This window comes from Tetrao urogallus (genome assembly GCF_951394365.1).
Source record: "Tetrao urogallus genome assembly, chromosome: 21".
NCBI lineage: Eukaryota > Metazoa > Chordata > Aves > Galliformes > Phasianidae > Tetrao > Tetrao urogallus.
The window spans coordinates 1,457,238-1,470,125 of NC_136834.1; the positions used below are offsets into that span (position 1 = coordinate 1,457,238).

General features: G+C 42.5%; 1 protein-coding gene across 1 annotated transcript; it reads left to right on the forward strand.

Annotated features, from left to right (window-relative positions):
- Positions 1-213: 213 nt before the first annotated feature.
- On the forward strand, positions 214-11,754 carry TNFRSF1B (TNF receptor superfamily member 1B; the record flags this gene model as incomplete). The annotated part of the gene is given in 15 exon segments (XM_079545531.1): positions 214-267; positions 4,717-4,819; positions 6,831-6,959; positions 7,497-7,575; positions 7,577-7,589; positions 7,593-7,626; positions 8,464-8,504; positions 8,508-8,554; positions 8,638-8,825; positions 9,525-9,599; positions 10,296-10,333; positions 10,633-10,868; positions 10,870-10,898; positions 11,452-11,695; positions 11,697-11,754. Coding segments are annotated over 15 exon segments (1,368 nt in total).
- Between the last annotated feature and the right edge of the window lie 1,134 nt (positions 11,755-12,888).

The window sequence follows — 12,888 nt, forward strand, 5'->3', positions numbered from 1 at the left end:
CACTTCTTGTGTCTGCGATGTCCTGTCTCTTCTCCAACAGCTCCATTGCAGCTCCTCGGAGCACCTTGGAAGCCACGCAGCTTTTAACATCCCTCCGTCGGCTCCAACCCCGCGGTCTCTCGCTGGCGGGCAACCCCTCGGTTCAGCCCCGCCGGCAGCGGAGCGGCTCCGGGTTCTGTCACAGAGCCTCAGCTCCGCCCAGCCCTCACCGTGATGGAGCCTCGCTGGGCGCTGCTGGCCGCGCTGCTCCGCGCCGCGGGCGGCCGGGTGAGTGCGGGGGGCGGCAGGGGGGCGGCGGGCGGAGCTCGGAGTGCTTCGGGAGCCTCGGGCAGCGCTTCTAAGCACGGTCCAAGCATGGTCCAAGCTCGCCCCGCTCCCTTTGCCTTTGCAGTTGGTGTTTTCTAGCTTCCCAAAGCCTCGACAAAGGGGCTTGAAAAAAGCTCGTCGTGCTCTGCTGCATCCTTCGCACCATCGCTATGTACATAGCAGAGCCCTTGGTAGTACTTGTAAGAGCTGATGTGATGCAGCTGTGGCTGTTCCGTGCTTTTACTGAATTCTGTGGTTAAAGGAGTCCTTCAGTTATTTAGACCAAAGAGCTCAGTGGGGTCTTTGATTGGGTTTATGCTATGCTGATACATCACTAACCTTTTTCCATCTGATTTTAAAGTGCATAAGGTAAACGTGGAAAAGACTTTAGAGACCCCAAAACCACAGAATGGTTGGAGTTGGAAGGGACCCTAAAGGCCATCAGGTCCAACCCTGCACTGAGCAGGGACACCCACAGCTCCATCAGTGCTCACAGCCCCATCCCCTGACCTTGGGTGCCTGCACCTCCTCTCTGGACACTGTGCAGTGCCTCACCACTCATTGAAAAAGATCTTCCTTATATTCAATCTCGATCTTTCTTCTTTTAGTTGGAAGCCGTTTCTCCTTATCCTGTTGCTCAGAGTCTGTCTCAGCACATTGGGTCTTTTTGTGCCACATGTGTCATTTCCATGTTTCTTTCATCACAGCAGTTGAGCCTTTAGGTAAGGCAAAGGCTGATTTCAGCCCTGGGTTGTATGGTGGTACTATTGGTTCACTAAGTGGCTGCATGGGACTCTGAGCACTGATGGAGCTGTGCGTGTCCCTGTTCCTTCCAGTTAGTTGGACCCCATAGCCTTGAAGGGTCCGTTCCAACTCAAGTGATCCCATAATTCCAAATACCTTGGACACAGTAGGATAGAATGGGTGTGGGAGTCTCTCACCAGAGAGTGAGCTTGGAGATTTGCCATGCTTCTTGCTGCCTCCCTCAACAGAGGGCTTGCATTCAAAAGGAGCTAACTCTTCTCTCAACCTAGGCATGATGCTCTCACGGTAAAGAGCACAGAGGAAAGCTTCTGTGTCACTTTTTGCATGGCCTTCAGGCTCCTGGCAAACCAAATGCTGCAAATGGCCACTGTACACAAGTTTTTACTCAATTAAAGAGAGCAGATATTTATCTTTGAAGGAGAAAAGCTGGCAGAGCAATAGCTCCTGAGTGACACGCTTTTTCTTGTTCCCCCCCCCCCCCCCCCCTAATTTATATGGAGGGAGAAGGGCTGTGGGGCACTCGAAGCTTTCTGTTGTGCGTACCTTCCCATAGGATGGGAGAACAATTCCAATCATGGACCTTAATCTTAACCCAACCTTGCAGTGATACATGAAGAAAAACAACTTTAAAAGATGCTCTGAGTCTCACTAGTAAAGCCTGATGTCCTGGTACAACTCCTGCTGATCTGGGTGAGAATTGCAGTTATTTAAGACGACCTTCCATTGAATTCTTTCTCTAAGTGACCAGTATACATATTTTCAGTAGAATTTTGTGGGTTTTTTATTTTTTTTCCTGTCTTTAGCACATTTGGTGGCTCAGCAAGTGGTATCTCTGTACTCTGAGACTTTTCCATAGCAACAGATGTTTACATCAGTCTTTGGTGACTTCATTGTGGTTTCACATGCGTTAAGAATGTCAGATGCAGTTCCTGTTCAAGCTACTTTGTTTGACAGCATCAGTTTGAAGACTGAAGGAGAAAAGGTGTAGAAATGTGAGTTAGGTTTAAAAAACATGGATCAATCTCTTTGTTTTGGATGACTGTGTTGAGTGGAACTGAAAGTTATACAAATGGCTGAATATATAAATATATATATCATAAGTTTGTTTTATTTCTAGTATTGAAGTTCTCAAATATAATTACAGATGAAGTCCATGGATACAAGCTGTAAGGCAAGAGGTAACAGAAATAACTTCTCTAATTAGCACTCAGCACTTAGGGAATGCTTTTCATTGTCATATGCCATGATTTCTGATCTTGGCCTTCCTCACCCGTGTGTAGAGCCATGTTCTCATCCCCTTTAGTTCTGAAGAAGTCTGAATTCCCATCGTGACTCAGGCTCAGCTCTGGCACAGATATTGGGCTCTCGGTTGCAGTTGACCTCCATATGTAGGCTTTCACTTGTGCTGTTCCAATGCAGGTGCTAACCTGAAAGTCACGAGGCAGTGATGTACTCTGCTAATTTATCTCCCTGTGGGTAGGATAGAGGGAATCTTGGAAGCAATTGTGTAGACTTACTTAGAAGAGTCAGCACTGACCTCTTAGGTGGACGGCGGCTGCTTTTAGTCCTCTTAGTGACAAATCTTGTCTCGTGGAAGTCTGTAGTGCAGATGGGAAAGTGATGCAAACAATGCAGCAGCTCTGGAGAGAGGATCTTGAGTAATTTGGATGGCTTTTTGGATGTAACTTCTCAGTTACTGCCTAATACACAGGCATTGCAAAAGTCTCTTCAGTGAGTTGTGCAGTCAAGGGCAAGCCCAGAAGGTAACCCCTTGATACTTTGGGCCATCTCTCATCTTTCTAGTGCTGATATCCCAGCACCAAGATGTGTTGCCTAATCTGACTGATTGGCATTGCAGTAGAGATGCTTACTAACGTTTGTACCTCTGCTGCTAGATGGATGAAGCGTTTCACCTTCCAATTGCACCTGTCAAATTAAATGAAGTCTTCCAAATCCCATCACCCAGCAGTGGGTTGGATATTAGGAAGAGCTGCTTCTCCAGAAGAGTGGTCAGGTACTGGCATGGGCTGCCCAGGGAGGTGGAAGGGGTCAAGAACTGTGGAGATGTGGCACTAAAGGGACATGGCTTAGTGAGCAATACTGGGGGTGGTTGGACTTGCATGGTCTTGGAGGTCTTTTCCAACCTTAATGATTCGATGATTGTGAATCACTGAGTCTTTTTGGTTTTCCCATAATGGTCTTTAACGTAATTTGGCAAGAAATTGTGAACTGCACACCACTGAGAGCCACAGCTCAGCAGATAAACTTTAGAGTTGTTATCAGTCAGCAGAAATATCCTTTCAAGCACAAGTTAAGAGGAGCAGATGTGACCCATTGAGCAGCAGTTTTTCTTGTGCCTCTAACACTCCGGACAGTAATTGCAGCAGAGAACACAGAGGATGTGATAACAACATTTTTTTGCTGGGAAGCCTCACCAGCAGGATAATCTGTGATGTGGTTTGATGCATTTCCTTCTCTCTCTCTCTATTATTTTTTTTTCTTGTATGTGTTTTCAGAGAAATTTTCCTCTTTAAAAAGGCTCTTCAGTATGTGCATTAATGAAGTGTATCATAGCGACAGCAAAAATGCAACTTTGATCTTTCTTTAATAAGCAAAAGAACATGAAATAGTTTTGATAGCAGAGCCCGTTTCCTGCCCTTCAGCAGAGTACATTATCAGCTCACATTTGCAAATAGTGTTGTACCTCTATAACTCATTGCCTGTTACCAACTTCAGCATTAACAGTCATCAGCAAACCTAGAAGGCATTGAAAAGCCTAAGTTTTTTGATTATCTCGTTGGTAATGTTGAAGCCAACCTCATGGTTCTGCTTCAAAGTCTTCAATCCTTGTGCCAAAGCCCCTTTATTAACTCAGTTTTCTTCGCTGGAAGCTGCATTTCAAGATGCTGCATAAAAAAAATGTTGGGTTCCCATTGAGCAATTGTTGAGAGTGCAAAGTGTTAAGTCTTCTAATGTGAAAACACAATAGATAATCAACGTTTTTCAGTAAGGAGGAAGGATATTTTCATTACTGGCCTTCAAAGGGCTTGTTCCTGTTTTGATTTCTCTTTTTCATCATATTTTTTAAGTACTTCTCTAGGTGTGTAGGTTATACATGGAACAATCTCCTCAGCCCAGTTGTGTATGCCTTGAGCAGCTCCTCTCTGCTCTAGCAGGAAACTCCTACACTTCTGCCACCTAACATTTGCTTCTTTTCTCTCGCTCATTGAGTGCCTATTTCCTTTTGCAGAGGAGGCCCTCGGGTATTTTCACATTTGTTCATTGAAGTCATCGAGCAGTGTTGATTGGTGGTGGGGTCACCATCCCTGCAGGTGCTCAACACAGCTGTGGCTCTGAGGGACGTGCCCAGTGGGCATGGTGGGATGGGTTGGGGTTGGACTGGGTGATCTTAGAGCTCTTTTCCAACCTTAGAGATTCTACTGACTTTTCGCTGAGCTGTTTTGTAGAAAATGCAGCTCCCCGCAATCACAAAGGTAAGAATTGAAGTTTTCCTCTGGTATTTTCTCATGCTGAGTCATGAGAAAAAGGTCAATCCTTCCCTGACCTTTAAGAGTTTGTCTCTTTGACTACACTGAAGGGCCAGGATGGATTGGTGACTAATGATTTTCCTTTAATTTCTCCTAGAATTATTCACTGCCTTATACACCACAGTCTGCACAATGCAGAGACCCCAGCACTGAATTCTATGAAGAAAGACTTGAGAAATGTTGCAGCAAGTGCCCTCCAGGTAGGTTCTAATTTAAATTATTCTTTTACACAGCCAAATTCAGCCAGTGCTCAGACGAGCATACCACATTTTGGTTACTGACACACCTGAAAAGCATCCAGTTTTTGCTGTTATAATTCGCTCTCATCAGGAAGACAATAAAATGCTCAAAAAATATTTTCCAACGGGACGCACTGTTAGTCAGAATTGGCATTCTCCTGCAAGTTTAACTTGGCTGGGGCTTATCAGGAGGATTGTGTACTTGTAACCACAGCTTTTGATGGTATTTTGATTGAAGCATTTTTAACTGAACTGTTAAAAAAAAAAAAAAGAAATGGAACAGAAGTGAAATTACAAAAACTAAACAACGTAGAATTGCAGAATGGCTTGGCTTGGAAGGGACCCTTAAAAGGCTGCTTGGTCCAACTGCCTGCAATGAACAGGGGCACCCACAGCTCCATCAGTGCTCAGAGCCCTTCCAGCCTGAGACCCACATGAGAACAAAGCTCACGAACAACAGATAAATTGTAAAGCAGAGCGTGAGGTAGAGTTTAATTTCTGTACTTTGACATGTCACTTACACAAGGGGCTTTCCACTGGGCAGGTTAATCTCTGATTGCTCATTAAGGGAGTTTTGTTGTCTTTTAGCATAAATCAGACGCTGCAGATGTCTATCAGAGAGAGACCAGGTACAAGACTACAAAAACTGCCTGCTCTGAGGCTATGTCTGACACTGCACTGACCATTATTAATGTTCCTTTGTTAGCAAAAATTGATTGCAGATTGGAGTTTGTAGAGAGTGGTTGTTTATTTATTTATTTTATGGTACAGGTAATGCCCCGTGGATACTTTAACAGAGCTTTTGCAAAAAGCTGGCATTGTATGCTTGTGTTAAAGGCAGCAAAAAAAGCCCTGTGTATTTGTCTCGCAACATGCTGAGCAAATAGAATTTGTCTCCATAAACGTTGAGTTCCTGTCAGAGAGATCCGGAAGTTTAAGCAGGAGATCAGTATGTGCTGAAACAGCCACAGTTGTTTGAATTAACTGAAAACGTCCTGAGAGATCTGTCGAGCATCACTCATGAAAAACACAGTAAGGGAAAGATGATAATTTGTAATTGAAACTTTTTTCTGTTGTGGTTTGTTAAGTCTGTAAGAATACCTCCTCCCCTTAATTTAAACTAAAAGAGGGGAGATTTAGGTTGGATTTTAAGAAGAAATCTTCTACTCAAAGGGCAGTGAGGAGCTGGCACTGCTGCCCAGAGCTGTGGGTGCCCCATCCCTGGAGGTGCCCAACGCCACAGATGGGCCCTGGACAGCCTGAGCTGGTGTGGGGCAGCCTCCCATGGCAGGGATTGAGACTGAATGGTCTTTGAGGTCCCTTCCAACCCAACCATTCTAGGATTCTGTGATTCTAAGATTAATTTTATTGTTTTGACACTGGGCAATGTGTTGTAGGAGAGCCAAAGATCTTTATTTTTGTTGTTATGAATTTGAATTATTATTGTTTTTTAATAATAATGCATCAAAAATTTTAGCCTAAAGTCATGAGCAGGATGTCATTAGCAGGATGGGGAAGGAGGCTTCAAGTAAGTACATGGAAAAACAAACTTGGGAAGCAATTTCCCTGGCTCACCTCCAGGGCCACTTGTTTTGAAGAATGGAGATTTTCCAAGAAGTTCCAAAGACTTTCTTAACGATGCCTCTTCCTGATGACTCTTCAGGATATTTCTGTGCAGGATATGAGACATTGGCTGTTATCTTCTTCTTTTTTTCGTACAAGGGGGAAATGGCACCTGACTGTTTTTCATTCTTTAAAAGGAATACTTAAGAGCTCATACTGATTGTACCTACTGCACTCAACTCTGTTTCTGAGAGGCATTGGTTTGCCTCTCACCAAAAAAACACTTGTTAAAACCTGTCTGTTCAATGCACTGTGATCCTGGAGAAGCTGAAATTGAGCAGATCCTGGTATTGCTTGGAGTGCTAGGAGCTGCAGAAACTCATTGCTTTGGTTGTTTTGTTTCTTACAGGTCAACGTAAGGCAGAGAGCTGCAGTGGCAGCATGGACACAAAGTGCATCCCTTGTTTACCTGACATCCATACAGCCATCCGGAATTTGTCTCCTCAGTGCTTTGCTTGCTCTCCACCCTGCAGGAAAGGTACTTGTGCATTGTGAAGGAGGTGTTTGCCTTTTACAGCCTGCCCAAAGAGATGGCTTGGTTTAAATGTAATGGTGTTAGGAGGACGGTTGGACGAGGTGATCTTGTAGGTCCTTTCCAACCTTTTCATTCTATGATTCTATGAAATGTGACTGGGAAAACTCTTAGAGTGTTTGTCTGTCACCTGTATAGTCCTGTTCTTAATGCTTTTGCTGCTTGTTAAATTTTGGAAAAAAATTAGAGCACGGCCTTGGAGGTGTATGTATGGTTATGATACGCTGTGATGCAGCTGCAGATAGTTTCAAGTGTGACTGGTATGGATGCAAATTTCACCTCTCTAGACAGACGAAACTCTTCTAAAAATGTAGATGTTGGGGCCCGTAGCGTATTTGCTTTAAGATGATATTCTAGCTAGAAACTGCAAAATTGTCTTTAGTTTGTGGTGTGTGAGCACGCCTCATATTCACCCAAAACATTGCAGACCACAATTTGAAGTGTTGCAAATGTAATCTTGTTTTATTCTTGTTTTCAAAACAGGATTTGTAGAGCGTCACACGTGCACGCTACCACAGGACAGGACCTGCAGCTGCCCACCCAACAAGTACTGCATTTCAAAGATGTAAAGTGCATTAAAAATGGGGGAAAGGTTACCGAGTCTCCAGAAGAGGTAATTTAATTCTCAGCTCTCAGAACTCACACACACAATGGTTGTATGGTTTGAAGATGGTTATTTGTTGCCTTCATAGTCCGTAAATGTTTCTAAATCTGCCTCCAATCTGGTGAATTATAGGAATGGTGTCTTAATTCCTACAGTTGTTTCCAAATCTGCTTCCAACTGAGTAAATTACAGGAATATTCCCTTAATTCCCTACAGCTACGTGTTCATTTGAATTGGAATGTTGTCACAGCAAGTAGGCAGTACATAGCACAACAGTATTCCCAAGGGGAATGTCCAAGGGAACAGAATTTGGGTACCTTTTGTTGACATACCAGAAAGCTCTCCAACACAAGCAGAGCTTCCAGCTGAATTTTGGGTTTAATCAGGTGATGGTGATTCTGTGCTGCCCTGTAGAATGAGTCTCTGTGTATTAGATGTTGAAATTCACCGCTCTGATAAACATAGCTGTCTCAAGATGATAAATAATATCCGAAGATGTAGAACGTTGGATATAATTAAGGATAATAATACAGAGCTCCAACAGAGTTCAGTAGGTGATCAGCCTACCAGTGGGAAAAAGCTCCACTGTTGTCTCTAATGCCCCCTTTTTAACATTTTGGTAGGTTTTAACAGTCTGAAAATGGCTGGCTACCAAGAGCACCAAAATAGCACCCGATGAATCTTCTGATCTGTGTTTGGGTGGGGTGTTTCAGATTAACCTCACCCATGACAGACTGTATGTTGTGTACTGCCTCTGTATCAATTTCAGGATCTGCACCGCAGACTTAGATTATTCATTCTTATTTCTCACTAGATGACTAACTGGAGTTTTCTATTTCTTTTAAGGAACAGGCAGCACAGACACAGAATGTAAGCCCTGTCCCCCATGAGATTCAGATGAGGAATCTTATGATACCAGCTGCATACTACATACAGTGTAAGCCACATTCTGACCAATAGCAATCTTGAACTGAAGACAGGGTTGCTTTCTTTCCTAACTTCTCTTTTTGTTTCTTGCAGTTGTAAACCAGTGGCTGTTACAGGAAACGGCATGAATGATGCTGTTTGCCATGACTCAGTTGCCACATTTCTGCCTCACACTGTTATAAACTTCTTCCCCCCAAGCCAAAGCTCAACTTCCAGCAATGGTGAAGTAGTAACACAGCCTGTCATTCTCAACTCCGTGCCTGACATGTCCTACATCACTGGTGAGTTGTTAACTCGTTTAAAGTCACTTCTGTCTGGCTTGGAAGCAAGATTATCTTTAGTTGACAGTTTCTTTCCAAAACCAATTACCTGCACCCAAACAGAAGAGCTGAGTTAATTCAGTGACACTGCTTGTGTTGGGTTGCATAATGTCACATCTGTCCTGCCTTGCTTCATTCCACAGTCACTGTAATTCTTTATGTGTTTCTAAGAAGCCTGGAATTAGATGATACAATGCACTTCCTGAGAGTTAGTGCTATAAAAGCTGGAAGAAAAGGTTTATGTGTTAGATGTTTGGCCAAGCCTGACTAACAGCAGCCCAATCTTTATAACGTTCACAAGTGTGGACGTATTCTCTGCCGTTCATAGTCTGTCCAAAAGGCAGCTATGTTTAAGAGCATTCTGGACTGCCTGAATTTGTATTTAATGAACTGCTCCAAGCTTAATGAGATACTTTTTATTGCCGTGGTGAAAAGTCTGTCTTCACATTTCAGAACAGGAAAATTCAGTTTTAAGAACCAGTGGAGTCTGAAAACAAGACTTTGGTATGTAACAAGAGAGATATTAAATGTGACCATCGGACCTCCCTGGCACTTTCAAATTTAGCTGTTATAGCCATGGACAGAAAGCTATTGCTTCTCATGCAGTCCATTGTCAGACTGACCTGCTGTATAACTTACCTGCTTCAGTTTTATTTTCAGGATCAGTGACAGGGCCGTTGTTATTGGGCCTGATAATTGCTGTTATGGGGTATTGTTTATTCTCCAAAAAAAGAGGTAAGATTCATGAAACAAAACCAAACAGCTCTGGAAGTACTGTCACCTCATTTCCTGCTAATTTGAGCCCAGCAGGTGACCGATTTATGTATCCTAGGAGGCGCTGGCTCTCTTTGAAACTTGTGAGTCATGTAGATTCATTGATGACATAAGCATGCACCAACTGAAATTTATAATTAAGTAAATATGCCAGGAACTCCGTGTGCATTTCAAGTGTCTTTATTAAATCACGGAATTAAATGGAGCTCAGGACAGAGATACACTAAGGCAGATGTCCCGCTCAGAGCTCTCATGTTGCTCAGATTTTAAACACGTGGTGTACCAGAGGAGTTGGACAACTGTGAAACCGTTGTGCTTCTACTGGAACTTGTTTGTTACATATTTTACACGTAATGTAAATATTACACATTATCAAGTGCTGATAGTTACAATTAAACAACTGCAGCCATAGTCGTTCATGAGTGAGAGCTTTTCTCAATTACACAAAACTAGAAATAATAGGAATTTATACAGAGGGTCTTCTTAATACTGAAATTTATGGCAGCTTGTAAAGTTAGTAGAGTACAACTTTCAACACTATGCACTAAACATACAGTCGATGTTTATTCTGGGAGCAGAGGCTCCATTAGCTAAAAAAGCAGCTGTTGCAACTGCAACAAATTTTGCTGCTAATGAACCATCTTTCCTCAATTGCAGCCCTTGCATACTCACAACCAACTGAAGCAATGGATTTGGTGAGTGTCACTCACTCCTTTCCTTCAGAAATCATGCAGTTTTACATAACTGAGAGCATAAGAAAATTGCACAGCAGGACAGTGAGGAAGGAGTAGCCTGGACCTCAAGCTAGAGTGGAAGGTGTAACTCACATAACCTGTCCATTGAGCTCATTGAATGGCCAATGAGCTAGTATGAATTTTACTTGGTGTACATTTGCATAGCGATGACTATTATCAGTGGTTTCTTTAGATAAGTATTGACCACTCTGTGTTGACACTTTTAAAAAGGATTAATAGTTTGCACTGTTCTGTTTCAGCCTTTTTCCTCTACAGAGAAGCAGTGTGACAAAAAAAAAGTAACAAATGCAGAATTGCAAAGCTCCAGCAGTTCTGAACAGGAGGAGCAGCATCTCTTGGAAACTCCTGGCCCAAGCAGCAGCTCCCTGGATAATCCAGCTGGATCTGCAAGAGTCAGTGTAATAAATAACAAAGACAGTGATAAGAAAGAAAGTTTCCAACAGCATTATACAGCTGCAGAAGGGTGTAAGCTTCACTGGAGTCAGGCACAGCTCTGCAAGTTCAGGTAAGAGTGTCAACGAATGCATATCTGAACATTCCAGAACCTCTTGACGGTTGTCAAATACAAATCTTAATAGAAGTTTAAGTGAGAGGGTAGAGCATCAGATCCACGTTCATCAGAGAGAGTGCCCAGTTACTTTTGGAAAAAGGTTGTTTTAAATTGTTGGCCTAGAATAGTGAAGAGAGCATGCACAGAGGAGAAAATTATCTGTACGCTTTGGGGATCAGAGTGATGGGACAAGGAGACGAAGAAATGAAGTAAGAAATGAACACTGTCTGAAGCATTCACCACAATCAGAGACTCGGCTGGGATCCAGAGCTCTGTATTCATTTTTACAGCTTTTTATATCAGGGATGACTTTGGGATTTGAGGGACCCTCCAAAAACTGGAAAAGTTGCAGAATCACTTCCACCAGTTTTCCTAAATCAAGCAAAGGAAGAAGATGTAGAGTATGTAATTGAGCTTTTAAGCCAAAGAACTTGATAAAGAATCCAACATATTGTTCCAGGCTGCTTTCTTCCTTGCTTGATCTGTGTGTTTCTTTCTTATTTGACAGAACTCTCAGGTAATGGAGGAAGGCAGGTGAGTGTGACTCGTGTTGTTAAAATATGTAATCCAGATTATGGCTCCCAGTTTCCAAAACAGACTGGTCCAGCTGGAATGGATTATGGAAGTGCTCAATGTTCTCCAACAGGGGGAGAAGCTCCCCTTTCAAAAGAAGAAAACCCCTTGAAAAAAGAAACTGAAATTCAGATACTGGTGGAAGCCAAAGACAATTTACTTCAGGATTTACTTCTGGACACAGAATTCTCCTCTGGGTGTTCAAGATACGGGGATAAAAACTGTTTCAAGGAAATGACAGATTTTATACTGTTTGACTGATAATCAGATCAGCCCTTATGTTCACAACCAAACGTGTTCAGTGTAGCATTTCTACAGATTTGAAATCTCAGAAGAAGTTTCTTTTTTGAGGTTTTCAATCTCTTCCTTGTCAGCTTTGAGAGTAAAAGATGAGTTTTGAAGTAGTTACTATTTTTTAATGCTTACCGATCTCAGGTAATGAACTCTCTCTTGAAGGTTGCGTAGAGTAATCTATAAAAACTGGAAGTGTCCCAGACCTCAGAACCAGAAAATCCTGTTCCATCGTTCATTTGTTGCTCAGTGCTGGGATCCATCCACCCACTTCTTATAGAAAATCAGTAGAACAGCATCTACTCTGCGAATGCAGATGAGAATCAGGCTTTTAAAACACATACTTTAAACTTGCGTATAACCTAAGAGGTTTATTAGTACTTCTAGAACTGAGAACTGGCAAATAGGTCTTTCATCCTACTATGAAGAAACATTTTATAACTTCATGTTAAACTTGAAGGTCATTTGATTTTGTATAATGCCCTTTTCTGTTGTACTGAGTATTTTAATGTCTTACCCAACAGCTCCCAGTGCTGGGAGCACATTGGAAGAGCAGTGTCAGAGTTTTGAAGAAGTTTAAGATTATGTTATAGCAGTTAAATTTCTGAGTTTTCAGACTGTGGAGCAGTGTGAGAGAAGGGGAATTCAATTCTTATGTTGAAGTATGAAAAATGTGTTTGTATTTGTTAAGAAAAAGATAAATAGTGTGTTTTTATACTTAAACCTTTGTTTTCTACCTCCCTACTGAACCAAAATTCTGCTTTTTAGAAGGGCTTGTTTCATTCTATAGGCTAAACCATTGCTTTTAAAGTCAAAATTGTATTTCATAGTACGTAATTAAAAGAGCATTGATCCATGGCCACCTCATCTCCTATTGCCTACGGCCAGGCCCTGTTAACAAGGACACTATAAGCAACCATTACTCTTGGAGTGATGGCTTCAGTGGACAAAGGAAGGGCAACTGATGTTGTCTAGACTTATGCAAGGCTTCTGACATGGTCCCACACCACATATCTCCGACTTGGAGAAGTAAGGATTTAAAGGGTGGACTATTCTGTGGATAAGAAATCGGTTGGATGGT